At 40.9% G+C, this 27038-nt stretch overlaps 1 protein-coding gene across 1 annotated transcript; it reads left to right on the top strand.

Moving 5' to 3' along the window:
* Positions 1-206: 206 nt before the first annotated feature.
* Positions 207-27038, top strand: LOC104505686 (origin recognition complex subunit 3-like; the record flags this gene model as incomplete). The annotated part of the gene is given in 16 exon segments (XM_010161247.1): positions 207-304; positions 4348-4492; positions 5779-5883; positions 6635-6786; positions 7712-7848; positions 9776-9935; positions 10742-10855; positions 12814-12865; positions 12868-12931; positions 13387-13450; positions 16867-16983; positions 18355-18434; positions 22510-22643; positions 25344-25426; positions 25889-25986; positions 26897-27038. Coding segments are annotated over 16 exon segments (1745 nt in total), but the record flags the coding sequence as incomplete, so codon positions are not given.

Genomic DNA, 27038 nt, shown 5'->3' with positions numbered 1-27038 from the left:
TACTTGGGTAATATATTCTGCTTCTACCCTCACTTATTCTACCAGATACCAGCAGTTAGTTAATTGGTTAAGAGGAAAAGCATCTCCCTCAGGTATAGACTTATATTAAGATGTTCTTTTTTCAGTCGGGTGCTTAGTTTTCCCCTCAACAAAAAATGGTTTGTTTTAATCTTGTCTGCGCTTGCCTTTGCTTTCTGTCTCTCTAGCTTATGATTTCTGCAAAAGAAACAGTGATTCAGAGGATGCTGAGTTGCAGTTTGCTACTTGTCAGTCTTTATGGGATCAGATCAAATCGGAAACAGAGGTGAGTCTTGCGCCCAAGACTAGTGTTTTGCATTTATAACAAAGCTGCTCCCTGCGTTGTTTCTGGAGATCATCTCTTTTACACACTTAAAAGGGCAGTGCATTAGAGCAACGAAAGCGCCAGAAACACTAAGATGGGAATCCCTGTCCAGAATATAAAATAGTAATAATAAATTCATCAATTACACATTACTTCGAAGCACACAACCATATGCTTTTGGTGCTTCAAGCTGCTGCTTCTAAGCTTCTCTTCTTAGTAATTGTCCTTTTTATTAGTTCCTGCCATACTGCTGTTTTCTACCTTCAATTCAGTTACGTGCTTGCCAGTCCTCTGAGGATTTTAGGCTGCTGCCAGGATTCACAATGGATTTCTGTGAATATAACTGCATGGATGTCAAATGCAAAGTGGCACAGTTGAAAGCATGGTCTGTTGAATTAGTACAGTGTCGGTGGGGTTGTCTGGTGGGGAATCTGAGTTAATTCCAAATTGAACTGTGGCCTCCTAATTGTTGTGTGTTAGATGACATGCAGTTGTTGTGTCCCTGTAGCCAGCTGGCTTGTATTACAGTATGAATACTTGCATCCCTACAGCAGGGATTTCCATCTCTATTTGGTGTCAAGGATTCTGTGCAATTACTCCGTATTCCTCTGCCTGCTTTTGGACTCTAGATATTATGAGAAATTTTTTTCCAAAGTTTGTTTTGGGATGTACAGTAGTAGCCAGCTGATGTAGCTTACAATCTGAGCCCTTGGGCTAAACTCGTAAATTCCTCTAACTCTCTTCCTAGTATTCCATGATCCAGCTCTCCTTTGACTGGGCAGCGTCCTTTCAAACCCTAAAGAGCCAGGCTGAGCAAAGCAGTGCGCTGCGTCGCGGTGCTGATTATGGAGAACACACAGAAGTTTGTGGGCGTATATGTGGTATCTTCCTGCCAACTGCTTCACCTTGATGGGTTAGCTACCAGCATTGGCAGCAACATTGGCAGCTGCACCAGAAACTGCCTTGTCAGCTGCACAGTGGATGATAGGGAAGATGACATTCTGTGGCTACTTCTGGAAGACCTTTTCTTGGATTTTTTTTTTTTCTTTGGCACAGTGTTGTACAATGCTTCTACACTGCCAACAGTAGCTGCGGGATTTTCGGATTGAAGAAGCATTGTTTGGTTGGGTGTTGTGGTTTTTTTTTTTTTGCTGATGCTCTGCAAAGATTGCTCACAGAGCAGCAGGTACAACCCACCATAGCCCAAAGCCTCACTTAACCACTCAGAAGCACAGAGCCACTGCCATCTGCAAAATCGTTGTTCTTTTCCTGTTCTAAATCTCCTACGCTTGTTTTCTTTGAGGCTGCTAGGGGTTGGCCAAATAGCTCCTCCTGTCCATCTTCCTCCTGATGGAACACAGTTCCATCAGTTCTGTGATTCTGGGATGTCTCTGACACCTTTTCCTATTGAGTTTAGAATTACCTTCCTTTTATCATAGAATCACAGAATGGTTTGGGTTGGGACGGACCTTAAAGACCATCTAGTTCCAACCCCCCTGCCATGGGCAGAGACACCCTCCACTAGACCAGGTTGCTCAAAGCCTCATCCAGCCTGGCCTTGAACACTTCCAGGGATGGGGCATCCGCAGCTTCTCTGGGCAACCTGTTCCAGTGCTTCACCACCCTTTTATCCCACTGTTGGCAAACTTGGAGGTGATAATTGTTCTTACATACAAAACTCTGAGATAATCCAGGTTGGAAGGGACCTTAGAAAGTCTGTAGTCTGAACTCCTGCTCAAAGCAGCAGCATCTGTGAGTTCAGAGCAGGTAGGTGCCAGCTTCATCTGGTCAGGACTGTAACATACTTTCAAACCCTGGTCTTGTAAACCTGATCCATGGCAGGATACCTGGGAAGTGTGTGGCTTGTTTGTTTGGGCTTATGTTCTAATGGTTCTGGTAGTGTGCTAAGGGAGCTTAGCAGGATGTTCTCCAAAGTTTTTGCCAGCATACTGCTACCGGATGATTTATTGGCAGACTGTGTGCTTGTGCTGGTCTTTTCCCCAGTGCTCTGGTAGAGCACAGGGAACCTTTGTATGTCCATCATAAACTGTGGTACAATTGTGGCAGCACCATCGGTCATCTGGTGATGACATCCTTTCAGGCTTCTCACAACATGAAAAGCTGGCAAAAGTAGCACAGAAACTGTCACTCATTTTTGGAAGGTTACTTTTGGACTTCTGTTTGTTTCAGCATTGCAGGGTATCCCAGTTTTGATCCCTGCTGTCAGCAGTGGCCTTGCAAATGTTCTTATTACGATATATGTCATCAAGGGCTTTCAGAAACAGTTTCTTCCTGTAAGGTGAGGTATTCCAGTTGCACTGCCAGGGTCTAGGCTAGAAACAAAAAGTCTGAGTGCAGAGCTGTAAGATGGTAATCTTAGCATCTCTGATGTGCAGATAGTGGTTTTTCAGACCACACAACAGATAATCATGACCAAACCTAGTGTTTTCCAGAGTAACTGGTGTCGTGCAAGTGAGCGAGCTGGCACTTGAACACTGCCAAAATAGTGCCAGTAACAAAGTTGTTTTGGCAGGAAGAGGCTGATGGATTTTAAGAAAGAGAAGTAAACTTGTAGTGCTGTGGCAGACTGAATTCCATCTTCGCAAGTGTGCATCAGAAAAAATAATACATACTGTGTAACCATGCAAAGTAAGGATTTAGTTTCTTGTTAGGGCAGCGTAGTGAAAACACCCAATAATCAGAAGAAGCAGCTCATGGTCTGATGGATTCTGAAGCAGCAGCTTGGAGGATTGAGATGCATGGTAATACAGGAGCTGTTACAATGAAGCTTATGAAGCTGATGGTGTAAACTCTTCTTTTTAAACTGCCATGTTGCAGTTACTTCTGAGTTCCGTAGAGTTTATCAGGTGCACAAATCAACAACAAAGTCCGGAGGAATTTTCTTTTTTAATAAGTAGAGGGTGAAAAGAGTAAGATTTCTTTGTGTACAGTTTTATCAGCTGTTCAGGGGCGCAACAGGAACCCTTCTGTATAAATGGAAATGGAGCTCTGGTTTCTCAGCAGGCTCATGTACAGTCTCATGGAGCTGTGACCTTAACTCCTTTGATAGCTGCATCATCAGTGCTGATAGAGACGGCCTTGGCTGCTTTGTTTAAAATCAAATTCACTGCTGTGTGCGTCACTACTTCTTGCTAATAAATCTTGATGGGGATTTTACTGGGGGCAGGAGTTTAATCTTGTTTCTACCATCTATGTTCTAGGGTGTTTACTGGTATCCTGAACTTAAGAGTAAATTTTTCATCTGTTATAGGAGAAGGCATACCTTGGATTAGAGACAGGTGTTCAAAGGCACATACGTAGTAAAAGAAATACAAAATGCTGCCACTGTGTATCTGCCTTGAAAAGTTTTATGTCCCTCTGCTTTCTCTCATCTTTCCATGTGTTCTTACGCATACATATGCCTGTCTGAAAATCATCCAGAACGTCAAAAGACAGCGTAGCAAATGTGGAAGTCATGTGGTTTAGTATTTTTTCCTACAAAACATACTTAATGCCTTTTTTTTTTTTTTTAATTTATTTCATCCTGAATTAGATCCGGAGGAGCTGAATGTTTTCTGTCATACAGATTTCTCAGACAAATGTTTGCAGATGTTTCGTAAGCGAAAAGGGAATAATAGGAATTTCCCTGAATATTCTTCCAGAAGCTAATGATATTGTTGTACTCCTCCTATGTCACATTTTGTCAGTATGGGGTTTTTTTTTGATTCTTCCTTAAAGTCTGTGCTGTGACCACACAGTTAAGCTCATTTGCTTTCCAAATTATTGTTGAGGCATTCAACCAGAAGGGCCAAGATAGGAAATGTCTGTTTGCCACACAGTGAATAAATTGGCATGTTTGTTGTTCACAGGAAAACTTAGTGTTACTTTAAATTCTACCCTGTAGGTTTAAGGATTAAAAATTATGCAGGAAAGGGACAGGAAAAGGAAAATATTCTGGTGTTCCTACATTTTTATTAAAAAAATATCTCTGTGTTTGTTTACAGAAAATACAGGAAGACTTGAATAAGCAATTATTTGATAACCTAGTAGGTTTTTTGAGGCGGTCTCATTCTGAGTTCCAAGAGAAGACAACAAAATGGACTTGTCAGATGAAGTCCAGAGAAATCCCTACTGCAGCTCTTGTCCTGGGTAATTTTTTTAAGATATATTTTCTTACGTACATCTGCTTAGAACTGATAGAGACATCAAAGAAAAATATAATCCAAACGATTCTATGATTCTATATTGCTGACTTCCAGTAATTACTGTGAGCAACATTGGCTTCAGAAATGTTAACAGAAGAGATTGGGCTGGGAGAAGGAAGCAGGAAAAGACCTCCTTCCCCACTGTATGTGTAATAGTGCAGTAAGGTAACACCTTCCCTAAGGTTTTGCCGTAGGAATCTGGCAGTGATTTGGTTTTTTTGTGGTGCACTGGAGATGCTTTAATTCTGTCCCTGTTTCTGCCATCAACATGCTTGGTGAGTTCTGTAACTAACCATGGAATTACACAACTGCTTTATTTCTGATATATGTTATTGCAGTGTATTTTTAGGGAAGCAGTGTCATTGTCTTGGTAAAGGAGCAGAGGGTGAAGAAAATAGCTGAAGATCTTACTACTGAAGTTAGTGCTAGGTTCTGAAGTCTTGTTTGTTTGTAGATTGTTGGTTGGTTGGGTTTTTTTTCCCCCCCTCTTTTCTTTCAAAGGGTTGTAACTCTAACACTGGTTCAAGGCAACCTGATTGCATTTTCATCTTAGGGAACCTAAAATCAGGCCTCTGCTTCAAATTTAGCATGTGAGCACTAACACAGCCTGGAAGGTAGTCTACATTTTTATGCAGTAGAAAGTGAGAAGTTAATGCTCTGAATGTTTCTGTGAAAGAAGCTGTGAATTGCCTTCTGAAGGGGCTTGTTCTGGTTTTTTTTTCATTGTCTAAGGATGTCAACAAAGGCAGTAAGTAATGAGTAGATCACAGTAAGTTCAGACTAGTTCATACTAACTCGTAACTTTCATCCTTACATAAGCCATGTGATGAGGATCCAGGTCTGGGGTGCATGCACTGCTCTTCTCTAGGAGGTGAATTTCATCTTCTTGTGTGTAGGCTGGAGATGGCTCGTGAGGTTATGAGGAGCAGGGAAGTTAGAAAACCAGTCCTATTCTGCAGGTTTTCACCCTTGAGAAATCTTTTTTAAAGAAAGAAACTCGAACTATATGAAACATCTTAGCAGTGATTCTGTTCCTTTTCATCAGCTGCTACTTAAAAAAATGTCTAATCTTGTGCGAGTTTTTCATTCTTCCTCATAAATGGTGCAAGGCTTTTTGCACACAAATATTTGAGGTACCTTCTGGGTTTTGTCAGCTGTTCAGTTTATTATTCAGTCATTGTGATCACAAATCATAGGAAAAACGCCCTTAAAAATTTGTCTTTCTTCTAGGTGTAAATGTTACAGACCATGACTTGACTTTCAGAAGCCTCTCGGAAGTCCTTCAGAGTAACGTTACTCCTTACATAGCCTTGCTGGAGGCCAAAGATTGCCCAGGTAAATACTGCAATAGCTTTGCTTCTTCATCTGAATAAGCTGTCAGTTAAGTAGAAATTCTAGCCTTTGTCTCCAAATTTGATAATAACAGGGTGGAGGACTTTCTAAAGACTTGCTCAATCCCATGTTAACATAGCAGTCATGCCTACCGTATTTTAAGAGGCATCCAGTGCCATTTAAAACAACTTCTTAGTTGTAGCTTAAGTGTCAAGAGCACGCTGCTTAGTGTACTGCGTGTTGCTATTGTAGGCTGGCTTTCCTCAAGTTTAATTGTACAGCCTATGTACGCATTCCACTTCTTAAATGCTTACAGTCACGTTATTACAGCGAGGGAATGGGTAGAATAAAATTTTGTCCCACTTTTGTTGCTGCTTTTTTGTTTTCTAAGTAAAAAGATTGAAGTGACTTATGACAGCATCCCCAGATCTACGGATTGGGTGCCTTATATTTAGGTCACTCTGTCAGCATGTGGCTGAGTTCAGGAAAGGTGGCAGGGCCAACATCTTAACCTGGGTTGCTGCTATCAAGGCAAATTAATAGGATAATGTCTATTGCATTAACAACATGCATATCATACATACTTTCAAGCTCTCTGGAGTGTGAGCTGTGCATTCTGGAGAGAGAAGGAGAATAATTAGAAAAGTGAAAAATAGTAAGCGATAACTTGGGCTAATTTTTTAGAGTATGAGTTGGAGAAGTGTTAACGAATAACCAAATGTCTTTACTGTGTGTTTAAAAATGTGCTGCGAAGGCATAAAAAACCTGATGCAGAAGCTGATAGGGCAGCTGATGAACTGCTATATAGAAGTGGACTTGGAAGATGAGGACTGCATGCAGGTTTCTCAGAATCGAATACGTTATTCAATGGCTTCCCTTATCAACTGGTATAAGAGTGCAACAAAGGTATGGGGGTTTTTTTAATTACCAGTTTATAAAAATACCTGACCTTTAGATGCTTTTAAAAAAGAAATCGAGTAACTCAGATTTCTGTGCTCTAGAGGAAAAAATGCTGAAGGTTAGCTTTTCATTTAATACTGAGAAATAACTGAGATTGAGGTGATTGGAATATAAATCTGTGACATATATAACAAATGCGGAGTTGGTTTCTGATGAGGTATAAATGTCAGAAATCTGAAAACCAAGCAAAAAGTACTATTTTATCATAAATTTAATTTGGAACTGGAAGCTTGAAATGCAGCATCAACCTCATGCCAGATGCTTTTCTCCCAGGAGTGCTGAGATACTTTGTTTATTGAAATAAAACTTTCAGAAAGAACAGCAGAAAGGCACCGTAACAGTGCTAATGTGCCATTGTGTCATCTGCAGCCCACGCTACATTGACAGACAGTGAGAAAACTCTCAAAATATTTTAGTATCTTTGTATTTAATAAACCTAATGAGGTTTTAAGTTTTACTTTTTTCATGAAAAAGCTGATCTTATGATGACTTCATCGGAGCAGTGTGTTAAATAAAAGTTTAATGAGTACATGCTCTTTTTCTTACTGGGTAAAGATACAGGGTATGGGCAGCGTCCGTGTGCACAACTGAAATCTTCCTCAATCCCAACAGAATTTCACTAGTTCTGTCCCACAGAGCTGTTCTTGTGTTTGTTGGAATGTGGGTTTTTAAAATTAGGTTTTTTTCTTTGAACTTCATGTTGTGCCAAACAGAATGAAGGAAAGTTGCAATCCTAGATGCTAATAATAAATACAGCTGTAGCAAGAAGTCAGTCATGTCACTTCAGAGCATTATAATATTGTGGATGTGATTCAGTCTTTTTTTATTTTCCTGTCTTCTGTTTATTAATGCATAATGAATGGCTTCAAAGAAAACAGATTCTGAAACTCCGAGCAAAAAAAGAACCTCCTCTTCTAGAGAGTGTCAATCTCCTCCAGTTGTAGTTATATTCAAAGACATGGAGAGTTTCACCACCAAAGTACTTCAGGACTTCATATTCATCAGCAGGTGATGTGACCTGAAGTTTCGTTCTTCCACTCCTTTACCCATATTCTATTTGCACCTGTTTGGAAGTGGCTGGTGGAGAGTTGGAATCAAATACTGATGATGCTGCTTTGCAGCAGTGATTGAGCAAAAAACCTATTTGCTAGGTTTTGGGGATAAATAGTCCTATAGCTGACTTAGGACTCAGAACCAGAGTGCCTAAGGGCTGGGTTGAGATATTGCTTGGCTGATTTAATTATTTGCGTAAGAGGATTTATTGTTACTAGTTGTTACAGAATTTGTGATTGTGAAACTGTTTTTTAAGATGCCTAGATCTACCTTCTGTAGACTTCTAAAATTGCTTTCAGAGTAGATTTTTTTTTTTTGTATGGCTACAGATGTAATGCTGCTTAAAGGTCAGTTGCTTATTAATGGGAGCGTATAAAACTTACCCACAGAATTTCTCAGGGTTGGCCAGGGTCTGTACTGAGTAGCAGACTACCTCAGGTGCTCTTGTGCTTCTGTCCTTCCTTAACCTCTCTTAACCTTGTTATCATCTCATGCATCCTAATTAAAGAACCCCATGCTGCTCTCCAAAAAGAGCATCTTGCACTTAGTCCCCAGGTTGAAACTACAGTTGCAGCAGAACTGGGGCTGCAGTTGTACAGTTAATTCAGCTGCAGCGTGCACACCTCTCAACAAGGCCAGGTAATTTCCCTTGCTGAGACACCCACAGTAACAATGGTTTTCTACTTCAGATCCGGCAGGTGGGTTCTCTGGGGAACATTTCAAGAAGTAAAATCAAATACACAATTATCTGGAAATAAGTAGGCTGTAAGGCAGGGGAAAATGAGGTTTTAGTTGTTTTGTAAGTGTTGTGTTTTATTTTGCTTTTTGTGGCAAGGATAAATACCTAATTAGGAGCATGTGGAATGTAGATGAAGTGCAGTTCAGGTCTGTCAGTCTACTCTTTGCAAATACATCTTTTTCAAAGACTATGTCTTCAGAAAAAAGGTTTAGAGGATTCAGATGATCTTATCACTAACGATTGTCTTGATTAAAGTAAAGTAGAAGATGGGTAAAAAAGAAGCTCAGCAGAGTTGCATTATACTTTGGAAAAGTTTATTATTTTTAGGTCTCTAGCAGTGACTTTTGAGGAGTTAGAGGGATGAAATAACTGTGAGATAACAGAACACAAAGGTCAGAAAGTTGCTATGGTGAAAACAGAGGAAAGGAATGCATTGTCAGTTTTAACCTAGAAGGTATTTATGATAAAAAGCAGAATTTGTATCTCCTTAGAACTAATAAAAATGGAAAACAATGTTGAAATTATGCTGAAAACAGTGCATTTTGTATTATTTGTATGCCACTGACAAAGAATACAGCATCAGTCTGGGTTATCACTTCTCAAAGCATATACTAAAAAAATATCTGGAGAGGAAGATTGAATCTGGAGGTGCTGGAATTCTTTTTTTAAGTATAGTAGGAACATAGAACGTTATGGGGGGGCATATTTATTTTAAATATATTAAATGGTGTAAAATTTCTACATTTGCTTGAGACTGTTAGCTGTTTAATGTCTCTTCTTAATTTTTCTGTATCTTTTGAAAAGAATTTATAGCATAAGATTCAGTTCTCAAATCCAACTTTTTTTGGGAAGATAGGACCCATACAACACTCTAATTGAAAAGATGCTTTTTATACCACTTCCCGAAATCTGAATTCTAAAATATGATTTAATTTGCTTTTCCACTTTATGACTTTAAATAGCTTCCTTTCTTTTTCATTTTGCCCCACATCAAATCTCTTTTGGTTTACTGGCAACAAATCTTTTAATTTACCTTCTTCCTGCATCTAAGCTCAATGCTGTAGTAGGAACGTGATGTGTTTGTTTCATGATTTTCTATAATGTAACTTTGTATTTTGTTGGTTTTTTTCCCCCATGATCTAGTCAGCATATCTGTGAATTACCTCTAGTACTGATTTTTGGAATCGCTACGTCTCCAATGATTATCCACAGCTTACTTCCTCACTCTGTTTCCTCTCTGCTGTGCATAGAGCTTTTCCAGACCCTTTCCTGTAAAGAGCACCTGTCTACTATAATTGACAAGGTAATTCCCTTTCTAAATTGGAGTGTGTGTGTATTCCACCATAGTGAGCATGTGTGGTCTGTAAAAATAGGTTTGTGTGAAGCTTTTGAAGTGGAATCTGTTCCTGAGAGCTGTGGATTTGGGATATTTCTACTCATAGCCACAGAGTAGCTTAATACTGACAGCTTCCTTGTCACATAGAGGCGCGCTCACGCATCTGCTTTCATCTTTCATTTGCATCGACATCTGTGCATACATAATTGGACAATACATTTTGGCATTCCCACCTCTTCATGGAAGTAGTGCTTTGATTTCAATTTTACTTTGTTCCAGAAGAAGGTAGCTTTAAACAGAAAAGTTCAGTTCAGCCTGAATTTTGCTGCCCGTCAGAAATCAGCGGAGTTATCCCAGTGGTCAGGCCACATGGATGCTGTGCCTGTGCGATTCTTGGTACACAGCTTTGTGCAGGATTTCCGGAATCCCTGTTACACCTGCTGAAGGCGATGGTCTCCCTGGCTGTTACTGCAACCTCTGTTCTGTTGTTAGCAATTTTAAACACAAATACAAAAGCAGTGTTACGCAAAACTAACCTCAAATGCTGTCTATTAGTAAGAGGTACTTAGCAAAATGTGGTGAAATAAACTGTTTGCATGGATATTTTAGTAGAAATATACTACTGTGGCAGTTTAGTAGAAATATACTACTATGGGAGTGTATTTAGTATCTCACGTACTGAGTGTTGTATTGAATTGTATTTATAAATTTGCTGAGTTGAATTCTCGGAATAATTTCTCTCATGGCTGCTTGTTCCTTTTTGTCTCCCATAGCTGATTCTGTCACCCCATTTTCCCTTTAAACTGGGTGAGAAAGTTCTGCAGGTTCTCATCAACATATTCTTGTACCATGATTTTTCTGTCCAGAATTTTATCAAAGGATTTCAGGTAGGCAATGGTAACAAGAACTCAAATTAAGGTTACGAAAACAAAGGGTAATTACTGGGCACTGAAAGATTTCTTAGGTCCTAATCTTGCTGTCACTGAACTGAATGGAAAAATTACCTTTGGAAATGGTTTAGGTCTGTGAACAGGTGGGTGTTTTAAAACCTTACCTGCTAAGGTTTTAAGGGAAAACTCGTCGGACAGGTATGAAGAAGCATGTAGAAGCTTACCCTGGCACAAAAACCTGTATTTAAAGGTTACAGTTAAAAGGGTAGCCTGCTTCAGTGGGTAGAAAGACCTATAGATTAACTTGTAGTTTCTAACACCCCTGGCAAAATTCTCCAGCAGTGATGCACTGTACCAGACCCTTGTACTCTGATTTGCCATGGTGTGAGAAGTCTACAGCAGTGTCTCTTCCCCGCTTGAACTCTGCTGGCACAGTTTATGGCTGCACGCTCCGTACCTCTCCGGGGAAATAGGAGCTGTAGGGTCACTCTACTCTGTGCCGCAGTGGTGTTGCTTGTGCTCCAAGCAGCACTGCAGGAGTTACATTTTCCCTCTTGGGAGACAAAGTGGAAGACTTCAAGGTTTCCAAAAATAGCCTACACAGAGCATGATAATTACATTTTTATTGGGTTATACAGATCTCTGTATCTAGATGTATTTCTGTGTCTAAGTCTTCTTTTGTGGACTGCAGACAAGTTCTCCAAAGAATTTGTAGTCCCGGTAATCTGTTTTAATGCAGGATTGTGAAATTGTTTTCTTTCATGCCCTCTTAGTGTCATATGCCTTTAGAGTGCCTCAGATTCTTTGGTAGCTAAGATTCAGTGATTATTCATGGGCAGGAGAGATACCCTGTCTGTAGCACCTCAGTAGACAGACCTGTGGGTGCTTTTGTAGGGTTTCAACTCCTCAAATTTAAAGAGTCACCAGGATTTAATGCTGCTTCTTTGGCTTGTTGTGAAAATACAAGTCCTAGCCCTGACAGCGCATGGCTGTGTCCATGTCTGGTGAAAGTGTTCAAGGAAGAAGCAATTTCAGATCAGATTTCCTGAGTGATAGATACAAGGGGTCACCATCATCTCGTTATGTCTAGGAATGATGTTACCTTTTCTGACAGGAAGTATCTTTCTCCTTTGACAATTTTCATGTTTTGAAAGTATTTAGTGAGGTGCAGTCTGTTCGACTGGGGGGTTATTTTGTTTGTAACAATAGATGGGATGAGTGTAGGCTACTCCAGGCAGGGCCCTGATGCTACCAATGTTTAGCGTAGCTGAAGTCACTAATAAAGTGTGTTTGCACGCGTGCATGGTAAGAGCTTAGCACTGTATTTTTGTGTACAGGAAACTGAAATCAGGGCGTGCGATAAGTTTGCTTGTGTAGAGTGGTTGCTTCTTGTATCTTTAAATATACTTTGTCATTTGTGAGCGTTGGAGCAGAGTATGTAACCTAAAGAATCCAGTAATTCACATAAGTGATTGGAAAATATTTGACAAGCTATAGTTATCATTTTGTAAGAGGGAAGGATGAGATGCTGAATTATGATAGTGCATACGACAAAAAAGGTAATTATGTGACTGTGTTTAAGACAACAATCGGTGCCCTGTAGTGGCTTACAGAATGTTTATGAACTGTAATGAATTAGGAATGCCATTACTGTCATTGTAGTGTATGCACTGTATAATAAGAAAGCATTGAAAGGTAGCTACAGCAGCGAGGATGAATTCTATTAGCATCACTGGTTCTTGCTTTGTTTTTCAGCTCTGTATTGTAGAGCACTTCTATTCCCAGCCTCTTAGTATACTGTGTTGGCTTACAGAATGTTTATGAACTGTAATGAATTAGGAATGCCATTACTGTCATTGTAGTGTATGCACTGTATAATAAGAAAGCATTGAAAGGTAGCTACAGCAGCGAGGATGAATTCTATTAGCATCACTGGTTCTTGCTTTGTTTTTCAGCTCTGTATTGTAGAGCACTTCTATTCCCAGCCTCTTAGTATACTGTGTTGCCATAAAGAGTGAATTCTTTATCCCATGGTCAGTGTGAAAACATTCGAAGACTGCCCTCTTTTAGAAGGTAAAAGGGAGAAATACATTTTTTAATAATCTTGCATTTAGTCAGCTTTAAAAAAAGATAAAAGGGATCTGTAGATGACTTGTATATACGTTTCTATAGCAAAGGTAAATCGATCAAAAGGAAGACAGTTCTAAATTTCAGGAAGCCTTCATCTTCTGATCTAGAGAGTACAGCTTCTGTCATGTGTAACCACTTGAACTTTTTCTTATTCTTAATACACAAACAAGCTATTATGACAAATAGCCATAAATTACTTCAGAACTTGTTAAGCTGACCCAGAGCATAATCTTGAAGGTTTGGGAGTGGTCTTTGTTTGGTGGATTTGACTGTCCCTTTTTGACTCTTTCCAAATAAATCCTTATAGCAGCATAAGTTTTTTTAATTTTTTTAACCCTATAATCTTTTTTCATACTTTACATTCTAATTTTTATGTTCTTGGTTTTTCTTGCCATCAGGTATGTGGAAAATCAAGCATCAGAGAAACAGATTGCACTGCTGACAGAAGACAATGTCTTAAAGGTAAAATTTTAAAAATGTCTGGGGAGAGCAAAAATAACTTTTCCAGTTTATTAGTTTGTGGAGCATAATAAAATACAAGACTAAGATGTACAGTTCCATCTTTCATACAGTACCCACCGTGCTTCGTGTCGTGCTTTGAGCGGCCTGGTCTAGTGGAAGGTGTCCCTGCCCATGGCAGGGGGGTTGGAACTAGATGATCTTTAAGGTCCCTTCCAACCCAAACCATTCTGTGATGCTATGATTCTGTGTCCAGCGATGAAGAGTAAGGATCATCAGTTCAAAATTACAAATATCTAGGTTTACCAGGTATACTTTTATACAAAGCTGCACAACTTTACTTACATCAACTTTTACCTTTGTCTAAAAATATAGCTGCTTAAAGAGAAGGTTACAAGGTTTATTTATGGCCTGGTCTTTTAATACTTATTTGGAGTCAGTGAAGTGTTTGAAGAATGGGTAAGTAATCTTGGAGGTTATTTCATAAACTCTTAATCCTCCGTGCCCCCTGTGCAGTTTCGGACTGAACCCAGTAGGGCAGCCTGGGTCCCGAGGTACACATTCACACTGGGAGCCTTACAGGATTAAAACTTGAAATGTTACGTGTTTATCGGAAGGTTTGTCAGGTGATTAAAGTCAGGCTGCTACTTTGTGAGACCTTTAGGAATTTGCCAACAAAGATCTGTTGGTTATTTTCACTAGCTGAACTGTTCCCTGTAGAAGCATCGCTCGGGGTAAAGGTTTTCTCCTCACTCTCCATCTCAAGTGTAACTAACCTGTCAGGCAACTGGGAGTCCTAGAGATAAAGCAATTAATTTATCCTAGCAGGCCTTCCTGGGCCGTAAGGACTCTTCAGGTGTGAAGAGCGATGTTAATGGCTGGAAGGGCAGTTGGTAGCAGGCAAGTCTGTAAGTGCAGTGCAATTACAGTAGTCAGGGTGAGACGTGATTTATACGTTATTTTATGATCCACAGTCTTCAGTGGCAAAACCAGCCTAAGCTGCTGTTCCCTTGCTCTTTATTCACACCTCAGCAGATGTGCCAGCACAACTCCTTGTGTGGCTGTGCAATGAGTGTAATCAGAGAAACAATCCAACTAATGTAACCTGGCCAAAAGAAAAGGACAAGACATGGCTTTTTTAGGTTTTTCTGCGTTGTTTCTGCAGAATGATCTCCACTCTGCAGGTGCATAGATGCTTCTGTTGAAGCAGGAGGAGGGAAGGAGTGGGAATGAGCAGCTGAGAGACTGTTTTCTTTGTGGAAGATTTAAAGACCATGTAATGGGCTGCCACTTTGAAAGTTGAATACTCATAAGCTTAATACATTTTAAACTTTTATGTTTAGTAATACACTCTTTATTTCACAAGCCTCACCCCTTAAGGTTGGGAAAGAAGCTGAAATTCTTGTGCATATGCTGCTTCTGACAAACTAACTGAAGACGCTTGCTCTAATCCCTGCAATAGGGGTAGGACTGTTATCGCACTGCCAAGCTGGCAGTGTGGTGTATCTGGGGAGAAAAGGCCCTGCTGCTGCATTAATGAGGTGCTGTTTATTCTGTATGTCATACTAATCGACAGTACCATTCTGAACTTGGGAAACACTTTGAAAGTCTGGTACTTCCTTCTATTCATTTACTGTTTATGTTCAGGACTAGGTGAACTTGCTGTTGAAGCTTAGCACCTAAACCAGCAATACCCTCTGTCAGCTGCAATTTATATTCCTTTTTGATACCACCTTTTTTTAATAACTGTGGGAAGAGTTCCACCTATTTAGAAGAATCAGTTTTAAAAGCAATTTTACATCTTAATTACTTACAACTCTGCCTGAAAGTTTTCATGGTAAATTTCATTTGACGATTTGTATTTATAGAAAGAACATTGCCTAGTCTAATAAAGTTTTTAAACTCTTCTAAAACAGAATATGCCTTTTCACTCCATGATTTGGCAGAATAAATAGCCCTGCTGCATGGCAATGTGTGTATATGAACTACGTCTGTCTCGAGCTGGGAAACAGGATGAGGGAAATAGAGATGCTGTAATGCTCTGTGGCTGGGGAAATAAGATTAATGTGACAGCATTAAAGGCAGTTTGTTTTCTTTCTCTTTTTTTTTTTGTGGTAGGTATGGGTTTTTTTAAATGGAACCTACTTAGAATTAAAACACAAACTTGTGAGTGTCTACCCTAAGGTCCTGGAAGAAATTTAAACAATTGTTACATCAGTTATGTATTTTAATAAATAAAAAATCTGTGGAGACGAATGTCTTCTAATGTTTTTAATCATCTTGAACGTTTTTAGCATCAGAAAGCTCTCTGTACCACCAAGTGTCTTTGTTGCTTTCAGTCTTTGCAGTACAACACTTAACCTTTGCACATGTCAGTACTTCCGTATTCTGACTGCAGATAACTTCCTTCTAGTGGAAGGTGTCCCTGCCCATGGCAGGGGGTTGGAACTAGATGGTCTTTAAGGTCCCTTCCAACCCAAACCATTCTGTGATTCTATGATTTTTGCCTTTTTTTTTTTTTCAGTCCTTGATACCTTTTCTTTCAGTTTAACTTTGGAAAACTTCAGTGGCTTGTTTTATTTCTCTCTTTCCATTTGGATTAATTTGCTCGAAGGGTTGAGCAAGATTGCAGTAAAATATTTAGAGAAGCCTGTGATTTTGTCCTCTTTATCTTTGACTGAAGACAGGTGGGAGAAGATCTTCTGATTAACAAACTTAAATGTAATGAGCCCAAAGTACTTCAGTGTGGCTACTGGAAATTTAGAGTACGCTTTTCCGGGAGTGTTACCTACGCTTCCATGGGAGGCCAGTGATAACGAGATGCCATCCAGTAAATTCGGTGGCAGCAGTCAATAATTTCTTTTTCCAAACACATAATTCTTTTTTTCCTGCAGCTCTCAAACCCTGAATAAACAGAACTCATATTAAGAGCACATAGGAGCAGCAACTGCGTCTTTCTTGTTTTCTGTGAACTGGTCTTTTTATGTATACTTAACTTTTATGTCATCCTCAATATAAGAAATACATTTTTAGATACATGTGTCACTTATTATTTGCGTTTTTATATATTTGCATGAAAATAGCTCTATGATTTCTCATTGCCTGTTAAAGGTGTAGTGCATAGTCTTGTTTTTGCGAGATGACATACCTAATCTAAAGGCGAAATATAGTTGAAAACGGTAAAAGAATAATGCTCCTCAATAACAATTCTCCAGCGAGATGGAGGAAGAAAGTGAAGTTAGCAGTACGCAGTGCGATAGCAGTCAGTGGTTGAAATACAGCTGTTCTGCACAGGGATCTTAATTTAACACTGGTGATTTAAATCAGCATGCCACTTTCGAGTCATTTTAAGTACTTGTGAGAGTTTTAAATAAGTGGATGTCAGAATGATTTATGAAACAATTATTCTGTCACTGTAGGAAACAACAAAGAAGTTGCTGGACAGCTTGCATGTTTACCATGAAAATTATGTTACAGTTCTGAGATGTCTTCATGTTTTCACATCTTCTCTTCCAAAGTATCCTTTGGGCAAGCAGGTGAGGATGCACTGTTGCTCCATTTTAGTGAAACGTGGATTTTTCTGTTGCGAAGTATGACATCTGAGTAAGTATTTATTCCTTCCCTTTGTTTACTATTCTGCTGCTTTGCTCCCTGCTTCTTAAAATGGAGACAGATGCTTTCTTGCTGTGGGCAGGGGGCAACAGCATGTGGTTTCTTGAGTGGCGTGGGATCAGTCAAGGAGAAGGAATTTCCAGGAGGAGGCAGATGCACAGATCAGTATGAGAATCCATGCACGGGCTTCCCATATCTGGGATTATCTGTGTGCATTGCACCATTGTACACTCTTCTACCACCTATTAGCTTGCTAGTCAGATTCAGATGGAGAGACTGAGTTTTAGCCACCTCCTGGCCTGAACTAAAAGGTAGTAAAGGAACAGTGATAAATGCTCTTAATAGCCATATTGCTCTAATGCCATTAAATCTACCTCCTCATGCTAAGCCATTTCCTCTTCCACTAGAAGAGCAATATATTCTGTGCATGTGCACTTGTCTGTTGGTTCTCAGTGTATTCTGCACTGTTACTGGGATCGGTCCCTGACTGCAGAATCAGCATGAACTGTCCCAGTAATTGAGAATATGTTGGAATGAGTCCAGAGGAGGCCACGAAGATGCTCAGAGGGCTGGAGCAGCTCTGCTATGGGGACAGGCTGAGAGCGTTGGGCTTGTTCAGCCTGGAGAAGAGAAGACTCCAGAGAGACCTTATAGCACCTTCCAGTACCTGAAGGGGCTACAAGGAAGCTGGGGGGGACTTTTTACAAGGGCCTGTAGTGACAGGACAAGGGGTAATGGGATTAAATTGAAAGCAGGGAGGTTTAGATTAGATATCAGGAAGAAGCTCTTCCTGCAGAGAGTGGTGAAGCACTAGAACAGGTTGCCCAGAGAAGCTGTGGATGCCCCATCCCTGGAAGTGTTCAAGGCCAGGCTGGATGAGGCTTTGAGCAACCTGGTCTAGTGGAAGGTGTCCCTGCCCATGGCAGGGGGGGTGGAACTAGATGGGCTTTAAGGGCCCTTCCAGCCCAAACCATTCTGTGATTCTATGATAATAAAAAGCTGTTCTAGCTGGGACATCTGCCTGGAGTTCCTCTCTGTTCTCTGCATTTACCTTCAGTTGAATGTAGTTGTCTGAAACCTGGTGCAAAGCAACACACAGAGACTCTGGCACAAGTCATCTAGGAGCTTAGCTCTGTAATATACCAAATGCTCTCGTTTCTTTTGCAGTCATTCTACATCTCTGGCAAACAAGCTGCAAAGGAATTACATATTGCTTTGAAAAGCTTGATGTAAGAGTTCTGAATTACTTTGTAAAATACTAATACTTCATCTTTTCTTCACCTTCTGCATAACAGATCAGGGAGCTGCACTGCGCATGTTTGGAAAACAGAGTGTGGGAAACGGAGGAGTATGAGTCATCTCTTCAGCTAGCACGGTGATTTTTTTTTTAATTTATTTTTTTCCCCATGTTGTTTTTGTACCACTGTACACGTGCAGGATACCAGTCATCAGTTATTCTGCAACTTAAAGCTGGGGATATTACCTGTTCACAGCTAGCTGTAGGATTGTTTGCAAGTATAATTGACTGCTGGTTTTATTTTTTCTTTCTACCATTTTCCATGAAACTCAGCCAGGTTCTAGTGTCTCTCATGCCCTGAGTAATTATGCTGAAACTACTGACATTACTGTGTGTGAATGAGAACATCACTTGGGTTTTGTCTTTTAAAGTATGATGGTGTTAGATATTATCAACCAAGTGTTTAGTTTTTGTTGTCCTAAGTTTTAATCTGTTGTGAAAATTAGAATCTGTTCCAAGTAAGTGGCTGAGGCCTTTATTTTACTACTTTCCCTCTGTCTCCTTTGTTTATGTTTGTAGAGGGAGTGAGTTAATTGTGTTGTTATTGTGATCTTAGGACTTCAGGAGAGCCTACACTTGTGTTGTCTGTCAGTGTTTAAAATGGAAAAAGTCATCCAAGCCAATGTTCTTAATTAAAAACCCTTCAGTTGCAACATTGCAGCTGCAGACTTTTCAATGTGCTTTATCAAGTGGCTGTTTCCCGATAGCTCCATTCATGCAAATAATGCATCGGTTCTGTTGCACAAGGAGCTGGTGCAACGCCGTTGACGTAACTGCCCCTTCAAGAACCTCTGAGCTTGTGAGGTTTGACGTGTCTGACAGTAAAATTGCTTAGAAAAACCATGTCAGTTGCTGGGTGGAGGGTAAGTTCCTGGGCTCGCACACAAGGAAACACGCTCATCAAACTGCACCTTTGCCGTAGTGAGCATTTCTTGCTCATCACCACTGCATTATGTTCTTTACCCTCATCCCTTTGAAAGGATTACATGCTTGGTTTGGCATTTCTGCAGTCTTTCCTTCTTACTCCTTCTCTGACTCTCCTGAATCTTGACAGCGCTCAATCACCCATCAGCCCTTGACCACACATGTGTCATTTTGCTTTCCTGTACCTTCTGTTCTGTAATCTCTGACTCCTGACCATTTTTTCCTCTCCTTTTTCTCCTCCCAAGTTTAATTTTCTTTATTCTGCTCTGAATTCACCTGCCTCTTCTCCTATCTCCAAGTTGATGCTGCCCTCAGACTCTGGCTTGCTCCCCCTTTATTGTTACCTGTTCATCTCCCTGCTGTTCTGACTCTGGTGCTGGCTGCCATTGTGGGAGCTTCGGATAGAATTACAGTGATCACTATCATTCCTTTCATAGAACATGCTTTCTTCTTCCTCTAATCCAGGAATTCTGTCATTTGTCTAACAAAATCCCTTCAACACAATTCCTTCAAATACTTGGAATGCTGCGAATACTGTGATGATTATTTTTTCAGCTTTTAACTTTTCCTTTTACTGTTTTCCATTTTACACATACGTCCTCTTGTCACTGATTTTTCGGCATAGAATCTTACTGCTGTCATCTAGAAGAAAATGGTAACGTGATCTTTCCCCTTTTACTGACAGTCTTCTCCCTCCCTCCCCCCTTTGCTCAGGTATGGGAATTGTTCACTGTTCCTTAATGTCTCTGCCTTCCCCCAGGGGCCCTGCCACCTGCTGATGTCTTTGTTTGCCCTTTCCCATCCCTTGTTCTTCTTTTCAGTGGTTATTTTTCTGGAGTCCAGCTTTTTTCCCTTGTATTTAGAAAGTAAAAAAAATAGAGGTGGTTTTGATCAGCTTATTTCTCAGGTTGTAACAAAGTCTGTCTCTTGCCCTTCAGGAATTCTGTTTGAATGTGGGGTTTTCAGCTGTTGCATTGAGTTCCTTTTGTGGTCGGTTGATTGTTTCTCTACTTCAGCTTTTCCTTGGACGGGCATTATCCCTTGTGCTAGAAGTGCTCTCCCCAAAGACGGTGTTTCAGGTGAACTTTAGCAGTCTAGGCAATAGTTACTCTACTTCAATCTAGTTGTCTAGAGTCTAAAAAAAATACCATGGAGAGACAGGGAGAGTGTGTGGGCTTTAGTTCACAGTGGATTAATCCAGTCAGAAGAGAGAGAAGATTGAGATGTTGGAGAGTGTCTCACTTGGTTGGTTATGGGCAACCAACTAGCTGGGACATCTCGTCAAGCTTTTAGGGGGCAGAACTGTGTGGAATATCTTCTGTCTAGATACTGCACTCTGGTTTAGTCTGCTGATCACTGATGCCATTCGTCACTGGTTGTCCCAGTCCTGCCCTTCCGAGACCGTTGTCAGTTTGTTGTTGACCAGGCTGTGTTCATGTCTCCTTCAGATCATTGCCCACTTCAGCATTCAGGAGTTTCTGCGGACTTCATCCTACCTTCCTGTCTGCTCTTTTGTAACTCCTCTGAATAATGAGAGGCAGATTTATGATCAGAGATCTGCCTTGCTGCTTAAAGCCTGTCTCCTAGCTGACTTAAAATCTTAACCCCACTCTGATACCCGGCATACCTTGCAGTAGTCTCGAACCCAAAAGGTTGAAAAGGATCCTTTGTTTCCCGATGTGTGATAGCCATCCTCTGGCCTGTTCTTTGGGTCCCATAGTCCCATTGTTGTCACAAGTTCTTCTAGAACTTGAAGTTTCTTTTTGAATAATGTTACTAAAATTTGTTCTTTCCCACACACAGGTCTCCAGATCCGGTTATCCTCTCTGGATCTTAGGTGTTCAATCATTGCAGTGTTGTGTCTGGCCCAGAAGGAGGCTATTTTCTTTACACATTATATCCTGCAAAGCGGTTTCAAAATGTTTTCTGGCCTTTTGTGGTGTGGTCAGGGTCACCCTTTCTGTTGTTAACTCCCCATGCTTTTCTGTACCAAACGTGCATCTGAAGGCAACACCTGGCTTGCAAAAAATCGGCAGCCCTGAACCAGATAAACAGAAGTTCCAAATTCCAGCCTTTACAAGCATTTAACATCAGCTGCCAGTTAGAATCTGAAGCTGAAATTGCAGTTGCCCCTCCAGACATCCATAACGCTTCCCCAGCCTCTTCTAAATTCTTCCTTAAATCTCTCTTCCTCAGTGTTTAGGTAGCTGATATGGAGACCCCCTGCCTGACGCACCATCACCATCATTTAAGTCTTTTGTCATGCTCCTTTTTTTGGTGTAGCTGTGGTTTTTTTGTCTTCCAAAATCCTTGAACTGTTAGCACCTTTGGTTTGCATTTTTGTATCAGCACCTTTGTTTTGTGTCAGACAAAGCAAAACCACAGGAATAGGCCGGGAAGGGCTCCTAGGCACAGTGGATGTTACAAAGGTGCCATTGCTCAGAACCAGAGTGTTTAGCAATGGGAACCGGGTGAAAAACCTTACGTGCAGGGTGATGGTACTGGTGTGATGCCACGGCTAATTCAGGGTTTCATTTATGGCTGTTTTAAGGACTTGCTTTGGTACCTTTTAAATGAAGATTCTGAGCCTGAGCAGTGCTTGCTGACACTTATAGAATGCCCTAATACGTAATTAAAAGCAATAAATGCTAGACTGAAAGTTGGGCTAGGTCATCTAGGTGATCTCAGGAGGTCTTTTCCAACCTACGTGATTCTGCGATTCTAGTGGCAGCCAGGTTTAGCACAACTAAATACAGCCAACAGCACTTCTGGGTTTGGTTGAGGATCATTGAGCCACAGAGAGCAGTGGGTTTTGTGGATGTGTGAATACATACTGATCTGAGGGGTTTTTTCCTGTTTCATTTCCCAGTCTTGGGAATGTGTTATGAACTCTACCGTATTTTTTTTTTTTTTTTTAAATCTGACTCGGTTTCAAAAATTTTAACTATCCAGCAAGCATTTTTAGGTAGAACATCAGAAAAGCTTCATTGTCAGTTCTGCAGGAAAACGTGAAGGACATCTCTGCAAGTTGATTTGTTTCTTTCTGTTAATGACAGCAAGGAAAAAGACTGACTTTTCTGCAAGACAGAGTGGTTGAAATCTTGGAGGTTTTCTCTTACAAAAGGAGGTTTTCAACTTATTTTAAAACTTTTTTTTTTTTCAACTAAGAATGTTGAAAGCTGTTTCATCATTCTTCATTTCAACTTCAGCCAACAATTGTGTCTTTTAGGATGTTGAATAAGTCTGATTTGGTAACCATGCTTCAAGAGTGTGTGGAAATTTTTGTGTCATCTTCTGGAAAGGAGTTTGATCAGGCGGTAGAGAAGTTGAAGCATTTCTTGACCCAATTTCAGAAACTGGAAGGTGGGTGTGTATACATTCCATTACAGATTATGTGAAAGCTGTCTTTATAATCTGACCAGTGGGTATCATTTTCCCTGGTGATACCCTGTCACTGTATCAAACCATCAGATTTTTCAGGATTGTTTTTTTTTTTTTTAAATACATGCATAAAATTAGGAAATGCTTCTATTTTTTTATTGGCATGTGCTTCATGCTTTTATACTAGGGAAGAGCGATGTCAGATAAGAAACTGGAGAGATGAGCAAACATGACTCACTAAATCTGTCATACATACATTGTGAGCGTTTTACCAGATGTTGCAATTGTTAAAGTCAGTTACCAAATAAAACCGGGCAGTGAAAGATGAATAGGGGCAGACTTCCTTATGACATGCTGTGTTCCAAAGGTATGGAAGGTTCTTTCACCTGCACCTTCAGTTAAACTGGTGTGAGAGCTGGGACACCGAGCGGCAGTTGTCAGGGCCACTCGGGCCCCTCTATCTGTGTGTTCCTGGCAGAGGGTGTGTTTGGGAGTTTAGTGTGGCAAATGGGTAGCAGCAGCCTTTGTCTTTCAGAGGCAGGTTAAGAGAAACGGCCCTGTTCCTTCTGAAATAGGAACATGCCATATTCCAGCATTCTTCTGAAACGGGAATTTTGTTGCTTCCCCAGCATTCTTCTGAAACGGGAATTTTGTTGCTTCCCCTGAACTACGGAGAAGTGCTCCCCTATGATTCCCTTTTTGAAGATGAAGTCATTATCATCATATGGCCTGGTTTATGTATATTAATTGAAGTTCATTATCTGATTGCTACCCAGCATTTGGGGAAGGAGGCAGTAAGCCACCAAATGCAGTCTAATTAAATTAAAGTTGTTGTGTAAGGCTCCAGGCTTAACTCAGGATTCTTTAGAAGAATTGGCTCTTGCCTGTACCATGTATTTTTCAACAGATGTAATAGCAGGGATGTGGTACAGGGCAGAGGTGATCACTTTGAAAAAGCCATGTGTGGCACTGAAGGATCTGAACTACAATGCAAAACCTAAACGTTCATCTAGTTTGGAAAAAAAGAATTGAAGGAAAAAGGCTTTTAAGTAGTTGGGTTTTTACTTTGAGGGAATAAGTTAAAAACAAATTATCAATTCAGGGACATGCAGAACTATAAAACAAAAAGGGCAGTATTGATTTTCACTGAAGATGATTTTAGAGCAGAGAACATCTAATGAATCCATGAATGATCTTGAGGTTGTTTTCAAAGTGGATTTAAGCTGTCCTGAAGAAGTGCAAAGGGGAAGTTAAGATAGATTTACATGAACAGGTTGCTGATTTAGGTGACTTCTTCCTATATTTCTGTGATGGTGTTTTTCAGCAGGAGTTTTCAGAAGTCTCCCAAAACTCTATGTAACCAAATCTCCCACAGAGCCTTCGAGGGAAAGGATGGTCCAAATTTACTGGGTTTTTTTAATAACAACAAAGTCTATCTTCCCGACTACTGATGAGCTAGAAAAATAAAATACGAAGCTTAAGGGAACAAAATATCCTTATGTTCAGTATGTTTTGAGCTGAAGGATTTGATTAAGGGCCTGTAGTGACAGGAGAGGGGGTAACGGGTTTAAATTGAAAGTGAGGACGTTTAGATTAGATATCAGGAAGAAATTCTTCCCGGAGAGGGTGGTGAGGCACTGGAACAGGTTGCCCAGAGAAGCTGTGGATGCCCCATCCCTGGAAGTGTTCAAGGCCAGGCTGGATGGGGCTTTGAGCAACCTGGTCTAGGGGAAGGTGTCCCTGCCCATGGCAGGGGGGGTGGGACTAAGGAACCTTCCCACCCAAACCATTCTGTGATGAAAAATAAACAATCTCAAAATATATGGGTGTAATAGTGGAGAGAGGAAGTTCTCTGTGGTGAAGTCTTCAACACAAATACAAATGTCCACAGGGCACTGGGAAACACCAGCTCATTCTATGTAGGTCACCACAAGGCTTTTATGTATCATGGGTGTCACTGCTGGTTGGCGCTTTGCCTGTGATGGTGGAATCTCCGTCTTGTTGCCATCCTCATAAGTAAGGCAAGAAGCCTAGTTACCTCTGGTTTTGATTTTCATCATCACTCATCCTGGCACTGATTGCGCTTTGGGAATTTCTGCTGCTTTGTTTTTACCTAAAAGTTACTAATTATTGGCGCAACTGATAGACGAACTTACATGGAAACAAAACCTTATTGTAAATTAAGATGAGAATAGAACTGAATCACGACATACGTTAGGACACTTCTGATTTGCTGCTCTGGTTGCAGTTTCTGGGTTAAGTCGGGAGAGTGCGTTTCTTAGTGTTTCTTTACAGGAAAACGTGCAGTGTGTGGCTTTTTGAACCCTCCCCAGCTGTATCTAGTACTAATCTGTCCAGCTTACAGATGTTGAGGGTATGACCCAGAATGATACGTATGACCCAGAATGAGATGGTGTGTATAACCCAGAAGTGATGTGCAAGGCTTGTGCTGGATCTCTGCTCAGGGCTGAATTGCTTGGGTGACTTAGTGACTGTTGGTTAAGCTGCACTGCAGGCTCCTTCGTTAACAACCTCTTCCACGGCGCGAGACTCCAACGCTGCCCGTGTTTGGGTGCATGTGAAGGAGTAACAACGCTTCTCGGATCGCTTGGGTTAGGGGGTTTATGTAGGTAGCCAGGAAAAGTTTACCCCACATATCAAACATGAGTTTTGTTCTAGTAGCAGAAGCTTGCCAAGAACAAGATGAGTCCGTATCATCACAAAAGGAGCTCCAGAAGAAGACAGACCTTTATCATCTTCAGAAGGTTAGGCCTGCATAGGCTTTATTGATTGGTTCCTTAACTGAATCTTTTAAGATGTAATTCACCACGGGTAGTTCTTCCCAGCTCGCTGGAGCTCTGAGTAAGGGTTGTGCATAAGTAACTCTTCTGAAAAAATGAATTAATAAGTACCAGCTATGCATGTCAGGCCCACCTGACGCATGGAAAATTATAGAAAACATCTGTCGTAAATTAGGATTTCAAAATGCAAATTAGGGGGTTTCTTCTTACTTAACTTGTAAATTACATGTTCTGCCTAACACATGTTTCTTTGAATTTCCCAAACTCCTACCAGTTTGAGAACTGATTACACTGGCCTAAGTAAAAATACCTGCACAATGGCTCTTTCAGCGAGGACAGGCCAGCAAAAATTAATTCGCCGTATGTTGTGTTCTGCGGAGAGTAACTGCCTCCCCCATGGTTTCATGCACCGCTTTCTTTCCAAAGGCCTTGTTGGAGCTGAGTGAGTCCAGGCGCTCTAAGAAGCTGACCAAGTTTGAAATGCTTCGGTTGGAAGTTGTTGACTGTATAGACAATCTGGTGAGGTGAGCTTTCCTCTCTTATACTCCCCTGCTGCTTCGCCTCGGAAGTTGCAACAGGAATTCTGCTAACACGTTCATCTTGTCTAGTTAGTGTCTTGGGACCCTGTGGTACAAAGCATGCTTTCTTTTTTCCCTCCCCCCTTCTTATTCATTCTTGGATGTGGGCTCTAAAAATAGTAATTAAAAAAAAAAAATAAATCTCTTTCCCATAGATTAGTAGAAGAAATTGGCATGTGAATTGACCAACTTATTTGGCTATGGAAAATTTGAGGAAGGACTGGGTATAAGGGGCAAAACAAAGTTAAGAGTTTTTTTACCCTAATCTTTGCTGATCTGTTTGACTTATGAAACTGTATAGATATCAACTGTGATATCCTGCCCATGTTGGGAACTTTTTTTGGTGAGCAGGGCATAGCAGATAGGGTTTTGGAGGCAGCTCTGTGGCAGGAAATGTGAAAGGCTTGGGCTGAGGAGGAGATGAAGGCGCTTGTTAATTGTAGAGCCTTACTGGGGGCAGAGAAGCTAACAGAAGCATGACTGTGCCAAGCAAAAAGCCTCAGACATGAAGACAAAGGTGAGCAGAGGCTCATCAGGAGGCCTCAAGGTGGATAAGCAAGACCTGTGGGTTAGAGTACGTGACCGGTGTTCACGCTTCAGGTGTGGCTCTTGTTTTAGAATGTGGCAGTGGCCCAGCTGTAGTGCCAAATGCGTTAGATGTAGAGTGGCTAATAACTGTCTCCCCAGCCTAAAAGCTGATTTCAGTGCTGTTCATCTTGTTTTTTTCCAAGATCTGTCGGTACGGGTTGGGAAACGTACACTCTTGTACTCTGTGACTGCAACAGACCTTGTCCTTTCCCGTAAGGTAACGCTTGTATCTCCCCTCCTTCCCCTGTACCTCCTCTCGCTTTTTCAGAACTTACCTCATCCCTGCAGACTGGAAGACCCTGCATGAGATACTGTATTTCAACACAGCCAGCGCTCTCCGGGAGCACCTGAACGCTGCCCCCAGGATGGCGCTTCATACAGCTTTAAATAACCCGTACTGCTACCTGAAG

This window comes from Eurypyga helias, unplaced genomic scaffold (genome assembly GCF_000690775.1).
Source record: "Eurypyga helias isolate BGI_N326 unplaced genomic scaffold, ASM69077v1 scaffold18221, whole genome shotgun sequence".
NCBI classification, from domain to species: domain Eukaryota; kingdom Metazoa; phylum Chordata; class Aves; order Eurypygiformes; family Eurypygidae; genus Eurypyga; species Eurypyga helias.
The sequence above is the reverse complement of the archived record's forward strand: the minus strand, read 5'-3'. Positions and strand labels throughout refer to the sequence as shown.